At 46.5% G+C, this 15,393-nt stretch overlaps 1 protein-coding gene across 1 annotated transcript; it reads left to right on the top strand.

The window, feature by feature from the left end:
• The first annotated feature begins 6,144 nt into the window (after window positions 1-6,144).
• Il31 (interleukin 31) lies at window positions 6,145-7,359 on the top strand. The gene is made up of 3 exons (XM_051176372.1): window positions 6,145-6,160; window positions 6,304-6,452; window positions 7,048-7,359. The coding sequence occupies exons 1-3, from the start codon at window positions 6,145-6,147 to the stop codon at window positions 7,357-7,359; spliced, it is 477 nt and encodes a 158-aa protein (XP_051032329.1).
• Window positions 7,360-15,393: the final 8,034 nt, after the last annotated feature.

Genomic DNA, 15,393 nt, shown 5'->3' with positions numbered 1-15,393 from the left:
CAGCAATCACCCACTGAACCATCTCTGCAGCCCCAAACTGGGGTTTTAAGAGAATAGAAATGGGGGTGGGGCTTCAGCTCATTTGAAAGTTTGTTTTGTATTACCAAAGACCTGAATCCAGTCTCCACAGAAAGTTGCTGAAATGGCTGGCATTGTGGCATAACAATGGTTGGAATTCTGGCACATCATGGAGGAGAGCTGAAAGGAACCAGTGCTCACTGGGGGCTGTATTATTCCTCTCTTGTTGAGTTGCTGGACATAGTGAACTCCTATGACCCCAGCTCTAGGGGGGGTGGAGGCAGGAGGATCACCAATATGGGTTACACAGTGAGACCCCCTTCTCATAAAAACAATTATCTTCAGAGTGGTGGTGGCACATGTCCCAGCCCTAGGGAGGCAGAAGCAGGCAGATCTATGAGTCGGAGGCCAGCCTGGTCTACAAGAACTAGTTCCAGGACAGCTAGTGCTGTTACACAGAGAACACACTAACACTTATCTGCACAAGGCTGGGCTTGTTGACTCAGCATCATGGAGGGAGGGTGGGAGGACTCATGGCCCCCATCCCTCCCTGAGGGTTTATGTAAGTTCAATGACTGATGCACTTTCTTCAGTGGCGTAGCCACTGGTAAGGGCTCATGCTGTTGTCAACACTTTACCCTGTTCCTATTAGAAACCCTATGAAAGTTGTTGGGTCATTCAAACAAGACATGCAAACAGAAGGGGACACTAGCTGGGGAGAGGCAGGGGGCAGAGGAGGGAGACAAAAGGAAGCAAGAATGTGTGCATGTATGTATGCATGCATGCATGTGTGTATGTGTGTGTGTGTGAATATGACCAAAATACATTATATACATACATACATGAAAGCCCATTATTATGTAAAATAGTAAAAACAATCTCAGTTCTTAGGAGGATGAGGCAAGAGGATTATTCTAAGCTCAAAGCCTGGGCCACACAGTGAGTTTTAGCTTAGCTGGGGCTACAAAGTGAGACCCTTATCTGAAAAACAAAGCAAACAAATGAAAGTCCAGCACTCCGTAGGTAGATCTTTCAATCTTTCTCTTACAGACCTAAGAGGAAAAGAGGAAGCTACAGGCTGGGACTCCTGTTCCCACCTAGGGCTCAAGTTCTTGTACCAAGCTCACACCTTTAAGTTAAATTTGTTTGCTCTCATACATTCCAGAGAGCTTCCTCTCTCTTCAAGTCAGCGATGGCATCTAACTCCTCCTCAATGACATTTCTGCCTTTCTCCTCTGTCCTAACTTGGTGCTGTGTCTGTCTGGCATACAGGCTGGCCTCCAGCTTGGTAAGTAGAAAGGATGACTTTGGTTCTCTGATTCCCCTGTCTTCACCTCCTGAGTACTGCGTGCACCACCACCACCAGTTTATACGGGTTATATGGGTTATATGGTGCTGAGATCGGGACCTGGGGCTCTATGTAGGCTAAACAAGTTCTCCACCAACGGAGCCACAGCCCATTTGTTATAGTTTATAGGTTTGTGGGGGTTTTTTTGTTTTGTTTTGTTTTTTGAGATAGGTCTCATATAGCCCAGGCTGGTTTGGCACTTGACATATAGTCAAAGGTGACCTTGACCTGATCCTCCTGTCTCTCCACCTCCCAAGTTCTGAGATTTTTTTTTTTAAAGTGTGTCCCATCATACCCACCTTCCTTCAGTTTTGTTGTCTGGTGGGCTTCTCGAATGGATCCATAGAACCTCAGAAAAGGTAGGTAAGCCCTATACTGTGGTACTGCATCTAGTCCTTAGGGCTCACGTGATTGCACTAAACCAACTCAAGTAGCCAGATAATCTCTCATCTAAAGCGGATCTCCATTCCAGGGTCCCATTTGCCATGCAATCTAACAGTGAACATAAACAACAGCCGGTCCAGCCCTGCCTATTGCTGGCTTTACCATAAGGTTAGATTAAGTTGGGGTTTGGAAAATGAAGCAAAGAGCCAGGGTTAACCCCTATGGGGAGAAGCATGGCTGATCCAGTTGGCAGGAGGATCTCTGTGATTTTGAGGCTAGCCTTGGCTACATGGTAAGTTCCAAGGCAGTCTAGGGTAAGAGTGGAACTTCCAAAAAACTGAAAGAAGCATGGGTGAGAAAAACAGGAAAGGACGCTGAAGTGAAGCAAAGGTGGAATTGAAAGTGGCAGAGAGCTCCTGGCGGTGCGCCCTGTTGTACATCCCGGGGACTATGCACGCTCCTGGCGGTGCGCCCTGTTGTACATCCCGGGGACTATGCACCTCTCACTCCTGACCTCATTTCTGAGTTCTGGATTCCAGCATCATGGCTTAAGTGTAACAGAAAGATGACCAATGGTATCACAGTGTACTCTTCCTAGCAGAACTCTCAACTTCCTCTCTGCAGACTTTTCTTTCCTCATCACAAACCATGTGCCCCGCTGCTGCTTCCCAAACCCGGAAGTTATCCTTGGTCCATCCCTTGGATTCATCTCCGCCATCAGTGCACTCATTCTGACGCCGCCTCCTCCGCCTACCCTGCTCCGGTCCAGGCCGTCCTTTCTTCTCACCTGGACACGTGTGCAATGATGCCTCCTCAGCTCCCTGCCTCCATCTGGGATCACCACTCCTCTCTTAGCTCGGCAGCCCATTTTCTCTCTTCAGAAGCACACCAGGTCCTCTATGTCCCTATCTAAAGCTATCTGGTGGTGTCTCATCGCACTTTGAAGAAAACCCAAGCTCTTTATCGTGGCCCCAAGGTCCTTCGGGCCTCTGCCCACATTTCCACCACGGTCTCTCTCCCTCTTCACCATGCCTGCTTTGGCAGTGGCCTATCCTCTGCCTGGAACACTGTCCTCAGATCGCCCGCCCCACAGCTGTTCTTATCCTCCAGGTCTCAGTCTTAATCAACCAACCAATTAACTGCTAAGTCAGCTTTTTTTTTTTTTTTTTTTTTTTTTTTTTAAGATTATCACACACCACAGCCCAGGCAAACCTGAAACACTACATAATCCAGGTTGGCTTCAAACTTTTTGTGAGCCATCATGCCTAGCTTCTGGTCTCAGTTTAAATGTCTTATCCCTTGACTTAAGGTATTTTGTACATCACTCTCTAGCCAATCATGAGGTAGTTATTCATAGTTTTATTATTGCTGGGTGTTTTCCTACTTGTGAGTACCTTTTGTTTTGTTTTGTTTTCTGAGACAGGTTCTCTGTGTAGATCTGGCTGTCCTGGAACTTGATCTGTAGATTAGCCTGGCTTTGAACTCACAGAGATCTGCCTGCCTCTGCCTCCTGAGTACTGGGATTAAAGGTGTGGGCCACCACCGCCTGACTTTGTGAATGCTTTTTAATTCTGCCTCTTGTCCCCTAAAAGGCTTAAGGACAGGGGCTTTGTTGAGCTTGTTGTCACAATTCCTGAGGACCTAGAAGAGGGCACAGGTGACACTCAAAATAAGAAAAAATGGGGCCAGGTGGTGGTGATGCAGGCCTCTAATCCTAGCACTCAGGAGGCAGGGGAGGGGGGAACAGGGGGACCTCTGAGCTCCAGGCCAGCCTGGTCTACAGAGTGAGTTTCAGAACAACCGGGGATACACAGAGAAACCCTGTTTCAGAAAACCATAAAGATAAATAAATAGATTGGGAGCTCTCTGTCATGGCACCCCTTAGGTAGTGGGCTGTGTTAAGATGAAGCTAAGTATCACCTTCCCAGCCACCGCTGTCAGAAACCCACTAAAGTGGATGAGGAATGCAAACTTCGTACTTTCTATGAGAAGCACATGGCCACAGAAGTAGCTGCTGCTGCTCTGGTGAATGGTGGGGGGTTATGTGGTCCGAATCTGTGGTGGGAATGACAAATAAGGTTTTCTAATGAAGAAGGGTGTCTTAACCCATGGCTGTTGAGTGAAAGGCCTCCTCCTCCCTCTCATCCTCTTTTTCCTTCCTTCCTTCCTTCCTTCCTTCCTTCCTTCCTTTTTCCCCAAGGCAGCGTTTTTCTGTGTCGCCCTGGGTGTCCTAGAACTGTAGGTCTGTAGACCATGCTGGCCTTGAACTCAAAGACACACCCGCTCCTGCCTGACTCTGCTGGGCTGACAGGTGCAGCCATTACCGCCTGGTGGGTTAGGAACATTCTAGTTAAGGACTGAGGAGAACAGGAGCACAGCAGCACAAGTCTGTTCAGGGTGCATTGTGGGTGTCAGTCTGAGTGTTCTCACCTTGGCTACTGTGAGGGGGAAAAAGGCAAGAAAAATACTCCTGGGCTGCTTCTAAGTCAGAATCCAGTCAAAAATAGTCTTTAAGAGTGACAAATAGCCAGGTGTTGGTGGTGCACGTTTTTAATCCCAGCACTGGGGAGGCAGAGGCCAGCCTGGTCTATGTAATGAGTTCCAGGACAGCCAGTGCTACATAGAAAGACTCTATCTGAAAAACAAAACAAACAAACAAAAAAAAAAACCCAAAAAACAAAACAAACAAACAAACAAAAAAAAACCAGCAAATGAAAACAAAACAAAAAACACCAAACGACCCTGAACCTTCAAAGACAAGCAAACAAACAAGAGCAAATGGGAAGCTAGAGAGATGGCCAGTGTCACTGCTTTCATAGAGGACCTGAGTTCGGTTCTCAGTACCCATATTGGGCAGCTCATGACCACCAGTAACTCCAGCTCCAGGAGAATGGTTGTTTTCTTCTGGCCTCCATGGACACTGACACATTCAAAATAAATCTTAACAAAAAAAAAAAAAAGATTTCAATATATGTTTTGAAACACTGGGTATTGAATGTAGAGCTTTGGGCATGTGATGGAAGTGTCCACCAGTAATCAATAAACTTCTTCTTTGAGACACAGTCTCACTCTGCAGCCCTATCTAGGCTGTGTAGACAAAAGGGTGGCTCCAAACTGGCATCAAGTCTCCCTCTTCTGCCTCCTGATGCTGGGATTACAAGCATGAGCCACTATGTCTGGCTGAATAATTCTTTATTTAAATTTGTGTGTATGAGTGTTTTACCGGCATGTGTCCCTGTACTGCTTGCCTGCCTGGTAACCACAGAGGCCAGAAGAGGGCATTGGATCCCCTGAAACTGAGTTACAGATGGTTGTGAGTGACCATGTGGGTGCTGGGGATCAATCAGGACCTCTGGAAGAGCAGCCAGTGCTCTTAACCACTGAGCCATCTCTCCAAACCATGAACAACTCTTTAATTTTTAATAAATAGTTAAAGGATATCTTGATTCTAAAGATGATAAAAAGAATGTCTCACCTACTTTGCATGTATTATTTGAAATTCAGTAGTAAATGTTTCTTCAAAGCTTAAAAAGTTAATTTACTTTTCAGACAGTGATGTTCTGTATGGCTCAGACTGGTTTTGAACTTGTGACCCTCTTGTCTCTCAGTCTCCTGAGCGCTAAGATTGCAGGTGTGTGCCACCTCACTTTCTTCCAACAACTAACCCCCACTTACTCCCATTACCTGGGAAATGGAAGGCACCACCACCAAGTAACTCTTGAGAGTCCTGGTTCTGGTCCTGGAGCCAGAAGTCATGAAGACACAGGTGAGCATGCATGGACAACCCCAAGCATCCCGGCACGGAAGCTTCGTACTCACACCTACACAGTGCTCTTTGGAGCCATCCCCATTCACCGGCACAGATTGCGTCAGGAATGCCCACAGACGGATCACTCTGTGGATTTCATGGTGACTCTAAGCCTCCACGTGGCCTCCCAGAAATTCCCTGCAGGGCACCAACCCTCAGCCCCCGCTAAGCCACTTCTTCCTCAGTGGTGTACTCTTCAACTCTGAGCTTCAAAATTTCCTCTCATTAAGTCAACAAGCACTTTCCAAGAAGAAATAGATGCCCAAAATGCATGTGCCTTCCTGTGTGGTATGTGTATGTGTCTGTGTCTGTGTGTGTGCGCGCGTGCATGTATGGTCATGACTCAAGCCTCTGCCTGCCTTGAGGGTAACCTCAGCATTTCCTTCCAGCCCTGCTTTCCCCGAGCCGTGGCTGGCAGCGTTTTGAAAGTGTTTTCTGGAGAAAAGCTGAGCAATGGTTTTGCCATGGGCGGGTCTTTGATTTCCCTCACGCCAGCCCTTTATATATTGCCTGGTGGCCATGGCGAACACATCAAGCTCCAGAAGCCACAAGCAGAGCAGGTTTTCCTCAGTCCCTCACCATCACTATGATCTTCCACACAGGTACCACTGGCCCTGAAGCTCACCATAGCTTCAGCTCCATGGCTCTGATCATACTAGGGGCATGCGATAGGGACACCAGGCAGTGCTGAGCCATGCAGAGGCATCTCACCCATGAGCCTCATGGCACCCTTCTCTCTCTCCAGGACCAACGAAGCCGGCCCTGGTGCTGCTATGCTGCGTAGGAACCTGGCTGGCCATCTGCAGCCCATCCTTTGGTGCGCCAACAGCAACTATGATACAAACTATACTCAAACTCCTGAAACTCGAGTCTAAGGAACTTTTTGAAGACTATGTAAGTGCCCTTGAGATTTCTTTTCCAATCTGCTTCTTTAAAATGCCTTATTTTGCTCTCCAGAACAGTTATTCTTTCCATATGTGAAATCGGCCATGGAGGGAAAGAACCAGACAGGTTGGGGTGGGGTATTTATGAGGGGGTAAATGCACTAACAGAGGAGGCAGACTAAACCACCCTCTACCAGCAAGTACTGACAGTGGCATTTGTACCCAGGCAGGAAGAGGAAGGAGCTGCATGGGAACTCAGATAAGTCCCCTTTCACCACTCACCTCTGAGCATCTGAGAGCAGCCTGCTGCAGGCTGGGGTGGCTTCAGCCAGATGGCAGAGGGACAGGAGCAAAGAGCACCCTTAGGGAAACATCAACATGGCCAGCCTGGGTGGGTATGCCATGTATGACAGTTATAAAGCAGTGATGATTCCTGCAGACCCCGGGTTAGTGATGGCCTGAGCCTCACGGGGTTGCTGTGCCAATTACAAAAGATCTGAGTCGTGCTAGATACAGAGGAAGGCACTGGATACTAGCTGCCCAGATCTCTGGGGGTTCTTACAAACCTCGTCCTCATGGTGTTTCAAACGTTGTCCTCTTTACAGCACAAAAAAGATGCGGTTGGGGTGCCAACAGATGAGTCCCTCCAGCTGCCGTGTTTCACCCTGGGCTGCGAAGCATCAACCAACATCTCAACCATCCAAGCGTATCTGGAGATGGCCAAAAGGCTGAGTGATAACAGAGCAGACACCACTAATGTCACAAAACGGCTCGACGACATCAGGTGTTCCAACCCACCGAAACCAAACATATCTGGGCCTAAAGATTTCTATGCTCGCAAAATCTTTACACTGACTGTCTTGAAACGGTTCTCAGACTGCATGGCAGAACTGGAGGCTAAGGACAGGGTGTGCTGATTGGTTGATGGAGAAGCGCTCTAGGGAAGGAAGAGCCCTTGTGTTCTCAGCAGCACCTGTCCTTAGAGGGCTGGGCTTGCACGGCAGGGATTAACTCAAAAGGGATTGTGCCATCATGGAAGCCTTGTTATTTATGATGCCTTTATTTTGTCCACTGGAACCTTATTCTTCCTCCCTTGTGGGGGCTGGAAGTGGCAGCTATATTTATTTATTGGTATTTATATATTGAGTTGTTAACACTCCTTGGAGGAACCCTCAGAGGCTATTTAATAAATTATATTGACATGATCTCATAATCTAGTTTGCAGTTTGTGATGGCGTTGAAATCAGAGGGTGGGGATCCAGACTGGACGGCGTTGCTGAGTGGGAATGTTGTGGAAATAGTGAGTGGTCTGTCACTGCCATTTCCCTCCACTGGGCAGACCTAAGAACAAATAGTGCCAACAGCATCAGATGTCCTTTTTGTACGTAGGCTAGAAAACTGAGGCACGCGGTCCCTTAGTCACTTACTCAGGGCTGCACAGCTGCTTAGGAGTATAACCCAGATTCCAGCCTGTAATTCATTATTCTACCCAACCTTAGTCCTTCCCTGGACAGACTGGGTCTCAGAGGTGCTCAGTGTCCTGGTACAGGGCAGCCACTCAGTGTTCACTTCATTCCCAGCATCTTCTCCTGTTAGACCTCTTCACTAGGGATTTCTTCACAGAAGACACAAGGTTTGCTGTTTGGGTGAAAGCTGATAAGGTCCTTAGTGGGCATCTGGATGGAGGAGGTCTCAAAGTGTCTGGGAAATTTCAGCAGCAACAGCACCCAGTGTCATGCTGGAAACACAAAGCCTTGGCCCCACCTGCTCGCCTGCATAGTCTAAGCATGGGGCTAGCAACTAAGTTTTATTTGTTGCAATGCCAGGGATGGAACCCAGAGCCTTGAGCATGACAGCACTTGTGCATAAGGTAAACTATCAGCCCCGTAATCCTGGTCCTAACACCGCCTGAGCATTCATTTCCATATGTGCTCACATCTAGAACCACGGATCTAGAGTCATCCAGTGCGTTCATCGTCTCTTTAGTAAAACAGGTGCAGGGAAGAGAGAGGTGATGAACCGAAGAGCACACAGAAGGGGAGATGTCGTCAGGGTTCTGAGCTGTTAAGCAGGACATGTCTCCCCATCCCCTGTTTCCTTGTGGTTGTTTGAGACAGGGTTTCTCTGTGTAGCCCTGGCTGTCCTGGAACTCACTCTGTAGACCAGACTGGCCTCTGCCTCACAGTGTTGAGATTAAAGGTATGCAGCACACCTTCCAGCTAGACTTCCCATTCTTGCTCTGACTTCCCACCATGCTCACATGCGGTCCAACAGGCTCAGGGTGGCATATGGCTGTAGGCTCGCAGAATTCGGAATCCCAGACATTCTTGTCTTCAGTGGCAGTGTTTGGCTATCCTCCCCTTTTGTGGCAGTCCATAACTTCTTCAGATTGTCTTAGGTCACCTTTGTTATTAGAAAATCTATTCCAAACTGGGAGGTAAAGACAAAATATAACTGTCCTTTCAAAGAGAAAAATAAGCAGACATGAGGCCATCATGAAAGAAATGGTTTGCCAGAGAAACAGTGAGGCAGACAAATGTTCCTTAGAGAATGAAAAATATATAAACAGTAGCTAGTCAGTGGTGGAGTATGCTATTAATCCCAGAACTTGAGAAGCAGAGGCAGGCAGATCTCTGAGTTCCAGGACAGCCAGGGCTGTTACACAGAGAAACTGCCTGCATCTTAAAACACACACACACACACACACACACACACACAGAGAGAGAGGGGGGGGGATGAGGGGAACAGAAAATCATCAAAATGCTGCAGTTATTCCCAAGGAAAATATGAAAATTAGAAACTGGCATGGCTAAACCCATCTTCTTTGCAATGGGCAAACTTGGTGATGGTTTTCAAAAATGTCCACAAACTCTTGTTCACACCTCCTTTCAGTGGAGGTGGATGGGGATTCCCTTTTCTTTTTTCTTTTTAGGCACTAACTTGAGAGATTGTGCCATTCTCTCTCTCTCTCTCTCTCTCTCTCTCTCTCTCTCTCTCTCTCTCTCTCTCTCTCTCTCTCTTTCCTTTTCTTTCTGGTTTTTTCCAGACAGGGTTTCTCTGTGGCTATGGAGGCTGTCCTGGAACTAGCTCTTGTAGACCAGGCTGGTCTCAAACTCACAGAGATCCGCCTGCCTCCTGAGGACTGGGATTGAAGCTGTGTACCACCATGCCTAGCTTTGTGTCTTGAGACAAGGTCCTACTCTTATCTATAGCCCTGGCTGCCTACCCTGGAATTTGCTCTGTCTGGAGACCAGGCTGGCCTGGAACCCAGATTAAAGGTGTGTGCCACCACCCCCACCTCCTTGGTTTAGTCTGTTTTTGTGCTGGGGTTGAGCTGGAGTCTTCCACCTGCTGAAATCATGGTGTGTCACTGAACTCCACATCCAGCCTCTGAAACATGTTTTGTTTTTTAAATTCCATTCCTCAGTTTTCAGTCTTACTGACACAGTCCAAATGGCTTGATGGCCACCCTCTCTTCATTGAACAACACAGATGCAGAACATTCCTGCCAGCACAGCAAACTCTTGGGTCAGCGCTGCTCTTGGAACACTGCCTTTGGTTGACACATTATCTATCTACTACTGATTGAGTCCAGGAGACAAGAACCAAAGCGATTTCTATGGAGTAGAGGAGCTGGTTGAGGAGAGCAGGGTAAGGTGGGTGCTGTGCTTGAGCCGTTTCTTCCCAACTGGTGCTTTCGTCACTGATCTCTATGTTCTAGCTTTGGGTCAACCATGTCCTGCTGACTCTGTCATGAGGATGTCCCCGCTCTACCTGAGGACTGTTTTGATAATGTGTGCCAAGTAGACCATGCTGCCTGGAAATGTGAGGCCTTCTTGGTACTCATGACCAAAGGGCCGTACATTGAATAAGGAGGTCATGACGCAGGGCAGCCGAGATGGCTGGAAATCAGTCCTCATTTGCCTAGGAGCAGGAAGGCTAAGGTCTCAGTGGCTACACAGTGTCCCAGATTTAAGTGGTGACAGACAATAAGCTCACAGAGATTCTAAGGGCCACTGCCTATCCCTAGTGTCTTCAACTTCCTACTCCACTAGAATCAGCCCGCAGAGGGACTAGGTCCCTCAGCCTGTCTCCCGTCACTGGAAGCCCACAGTTCTCGAGATGAGTCAGCTCCGGGCTGGGGGACTCCGTAGCAGCTTCTGATTCAAATTGCATTGTTGTGCTGGGGAGATGGCTCAGGGGGTAAAGTGCTCAGAGAACCTGAGTTCAGATCCCCAGAACCCAGGTAAAGCCCAAGTGGCGGTGCATGCCTAGAATCCCAGCACACCTATGATGAGATGGGAAATAGAAACAGGAGAACCCCTAGACAGCCGTGGGCCAGCCAGCCTAGCATATATGGTGGTGAACCAGAGACCCTGTCTCAAATGAGGTAGAAGGCTAGATTTAACAGCTGGAGTTGTCTTCTGACTGCCACATACATGCATACATATCATGTATAGGTACATTAAAAAAACAGCTGTTTTTGCAGGAATAAGACACCTTATGACAGGTCTGATCCCTCTTTAATTTCCTGCTTGACTAGACATGAGATGGCTCAGCAGATAAAGCCCTTGTCACTCAAGTCTTAAGACCTGAGTTTGATCCCGGGAGCTCAGGTAAAAGCCAGATGTGGTAGCACACATCTGTAATCCCAGCACTCATACAGCAAGATGGGAGGTGGAGACAGGAGATCCACACTGATGACCCTGGGCCAGCCAGCATAGAGCTTGCCACAGAGCAAAACCAAGAGAGACCCACCTCAGACACAAGGTGGAAGCCATCCTCTGACTTCCGGAAACATGCTGCAGCATCTGCATTCACACACACCCCATCTACACACAATACCACCACTCCTAATGCTAAACATAATTCCACGCTATGGAATGCTCCCTCAGATGGAGTGTCTCAAACCTTGTGGGGGACACCAGTGGTGGCTCAGCCTGTGTGCAGTGGTGAGGCCCCGCGTATTCTGATGCTCTACTCTGTTTCTCAGTGAGGTTAATGCTGTATAGCTCAGCTAGCCTGGAAGCTGCAATTTTCCTGACGAACTCCTGAGTCCTGGATTATAGGCATGTGCTGGGTCTGACTAAGTCTCTGCTCCTGTCACTGTTTCCAAAGTATGTAGGTGGTCCTATTGGAGTGTTTAAACACAAACCAAATTCCTAGGCTTGATTGATACCTGGAGATTCTGAGTTGTGGTCTAGGTAGGTGTGTGGCATGCACATAAACAACTTTAATATTATTTGTTTGTTTGCTTGTTTTTGAGACAGGGTTTCTCTGTATAGCTTTGGAGCCTGTCCTGGCACTCGCTGTGTAGACCAGGCTGGCCTTGAACTCACAGAGATCCACCTGCTTCTGCCTCCGGAGTGCTGGGATTAAAGGTGTGCGCCACCACCACCTGGCTGAACAACTTTATTGGACTATAATTGACATAGTTAATGTGTTGAGTGTGCTTGAGTCTTCAGAATTAGGCACTCATCTATGCTACTCCAGTCACTATGTTCATCAATGTTCCTACTGACTGCTATAATGTTATAGTACAACACATCATTCATGGGTGCACGTGCTGACATAGGGGTAAACAAGTCTACTGTGTGTGCTGTTACAGGTGTAAGCAAGCCTACTGTGCGTGCTGTCACAGGTGTAAGCAAGCCTACTGTGTGTGCCGACACAGGAACAAACAAGCCTACTGTGTGTGCCGACACAGGAACAAACAAGCCTACTGCACTGCCATCACACAAAAGTACAGCACAGAGACTGGGGCAGAGCTCAGTGGCAGAGCTGTGTATGCTCAGTCTTCAACATCTAAACCAAAAAGTATGTAGAGCATACAAAATTAGGCACAGTAAACAATATAAATAAACGTCATTACTGGTCTGTAGAATTACTATACATGTTCACTTCCCATCATTGTTGTGACAAAACACCTGAGATGCCAACTTAAAAGGAAGAAGCCCTTGGGGACCCACTGGTGGTTGATGGCTTGGGGGGGGTAGCATTATTCACCAGTGCTGTAGATATTGGCTAAGTTGTTGATGCTTCACTAAATAACTTCACACCCATGTTCGTACAAGCAACACTAATTAAACTCTCAGTCTCTCCACCCACCCCACTTCTGTCACATATACAGAGACACACACAGGTACACACACACACAAATACACAGACACACACGTACACATACGCACACACACACATACAGACACAAATAGACACACACATATACACAGATACACATGTACACATACACAGACACACACATATACACAGAGACACACACATACACAGACACATACACAAATACAGAGACACACACAAATAAACAGACACACACACACAAACACACACATACACAAATACACATACACACAGATACACAGAGACACACACATACACAGAGACACACACAAATACACAGACACACACATACACAGACACAGAGACACACAAATACATAGACACAGAGACACATACATACAAATACACAGACACAGACATACACAGACACACAAACACAGAGACACACACATACAAATACACAGACACAGACATACACAGACACACAAACACACAGACACACACATACATACACAGACCAACACAGACACACACAAACACACAAGCACACACATACACACACACAATATGAATTAGGAGGGGGATTTCTTGGGAAGACATTCAGAGGACATTAGAAAGGGACATGAGAAGGTAATGGGCTGAATAGGAACAAAATACATTATAAACATGTATGAAATTGTCAGAATAAATAAAAATATTTAAAAATAATACCATCAAGAGCTGGGAAGTGGAGACATGGCTCCTCATCAGTTAAGGGTACTTGCTGCTCTTGCAGAGGACCTGAGTTCAATTTCCAGAACCCACCATCTGTAACTCCATTTCTAGGGGATTTCTGACCTCTGTGGGCATTGCATACACGCATGTGGCATACATACATGCAAGCCAGCAAAACACTCATACTCATAAAATAAAATCAATAAATCTTAAAAAAAAATGTCATCAGATAACATCTGAAGCCTCTATCTGGGTTTTTCCCACTTTGCTGCAAGGGACTGTGGGGGTTTGAATGGAAATGGCCGCTATAGGCTCATATATTTGCATGTTTGGTTCTCAGTTGGTGGACTGTTTAAGGATGAGGACATGTGGCTTTGCTGGAGGAGGTGTGTCTCCAGGGTGGACTTTGAGGTTTCTAAAGTCCAGTCTCATTCTCTTCGCCTGCAACTTTCAGATCAGATATGAGCTCTCAGCCACTGCCCTAGCACCATGCCTGCCTTCCTGCCTGCCACCATGCTGCCCACTAAAGTGATCATGGACTCTGAAACTGTAAGCAAGCCCTGCGGTTAAATGCTTGCCTTGGTCATGGTGTCTTTTCACAGAAACCAAGACACCAGCCTACCCAAAGTCCCCAACCATGCAGATGGCAAATGCCTCCTTGACTTAGGACTTTCTTTTAATTACATTTATTCATTTACTCATTTATGTGTGTGTGGTGTTTAGGTATAACATTTACGTCAGAGGACAGTTTACATAAGTTAGTTCTCTCCTTCCAACATAATGGCCCCAAGACTGAACTCAGGTCATCGGGCTCGACGGCAAACATCATAGCCATTGGGTCGTCTAGGCAGCTCTGCGACTTTCTTTTGTTGGGCAACGACAGAAGTTCTAGTAACTGCTTCCGTGCTGAAGAGGGACTCAGGGCAACCTGACTCCGTGTTTCCTGCTAGGGGCCACTCATATTTGGCTCAGAATAACCTCACTCACAGTCTCTTGGAAGAAAGTAGAATGGGAAAGGGAAGACAGGCTTATCGTGACTCACAGTATCACCGAGTTTTGTTCACAGTCATTTTGGACTGCTCACCATAGCAAAAACGTGGTGGAGGAAACCTGTTCGGTACATGGTGAATCTAGAAAGCAAGGCGAAGAGAGGATGGAGTCCCAATAATTCCTTCAAGGGATGACCTCAGTGACTTAGCTTTCTGCTGGGCTCTACCCACTGCCCGGTAGTTCCATTGTTCCAAGTTTCTAACCCAGATTTTGAGGGATATTCTTATACTATATTATACAATTCCATACTATATTACTATCACACAATACCATATTTTATTATACAATAATATATTATTCTACAGTGTACTATACTATACTGTACTATGCTAAACAATACTATACTATACAATACCATACTGTACTAAACTACATTATACTATACCATGCTGTATGATACTATATTACACAATACAATACTATACTATACTATACAATACCATATAATATACTGTATTGTACTACACTCTACTGTATTATACTAACAGTACTAAACTATGCAATACCATAGTGTACCATACACTACACTATACTATACTGCACTACCTATGCTATGTAATACTGTACTATATACTGTACCATACTACATATATAGTGGTTTGAATGAGAATGGCCATCATGGGCTCATGTGTTTAAGTGCTTCTTTCCTAGTTTGTGGAACTATTTGGGAAGGATCAGAAGGTGTGGCCTGTTGAGAAGGTTCACTGAGGGTAGCCATACCATTCTGAGTTAGTTCTCTTTTTCTCTCTGCCTTGTCCTTGTGGACCAAATGTTAAACTCTCAGCTCCTACGCCAGTGTTGTGTCTGCCTGCCTGTTACCATGCTTCCTGCCACGATGGTCATAGGCTCTAACCCTCTAGAACTGAGTTCTCAAATTAAATGCTTTCTTCTAAAAGTTGTCCTGGTTACGGTGTTTTATTACAGCAATAGAAAAGTTAACTGAGAGATTATACTATACAAGACAATACTATATACACAATACAATACTATCCTATCCTATACTACATTAGTGGTGGTGGTGGGTTTATATAGCCCTGGCTCTGGCCTGGAATTCCCTATGTAGACCAGGCTGGCCTTGAACTTGCAAGTGATCCTCTTGCCTATGCCTT

The sequence above is a fragment of the Phodopus roborovskii genome, unplaced genomic scaffold (genome assembly GCF_943737965.1).
Source record: "Phodopus roborovskii unplaced genomic scaffold, PHOROB, whole genome shotgun sequence".
NCBI classification, from domain to species: domain Eukaryota; kingdom Metazoa; phylum Chordata; class Mammalia; order Rodentia; family Cricetidae; genus Phodopus; species Phodopus roborovskii.
The sequence above is the reverse complement of the archived record's forward strand: the minus strand, read 5'-3'. Positions and strand labels throughout refer to the sequence as shown.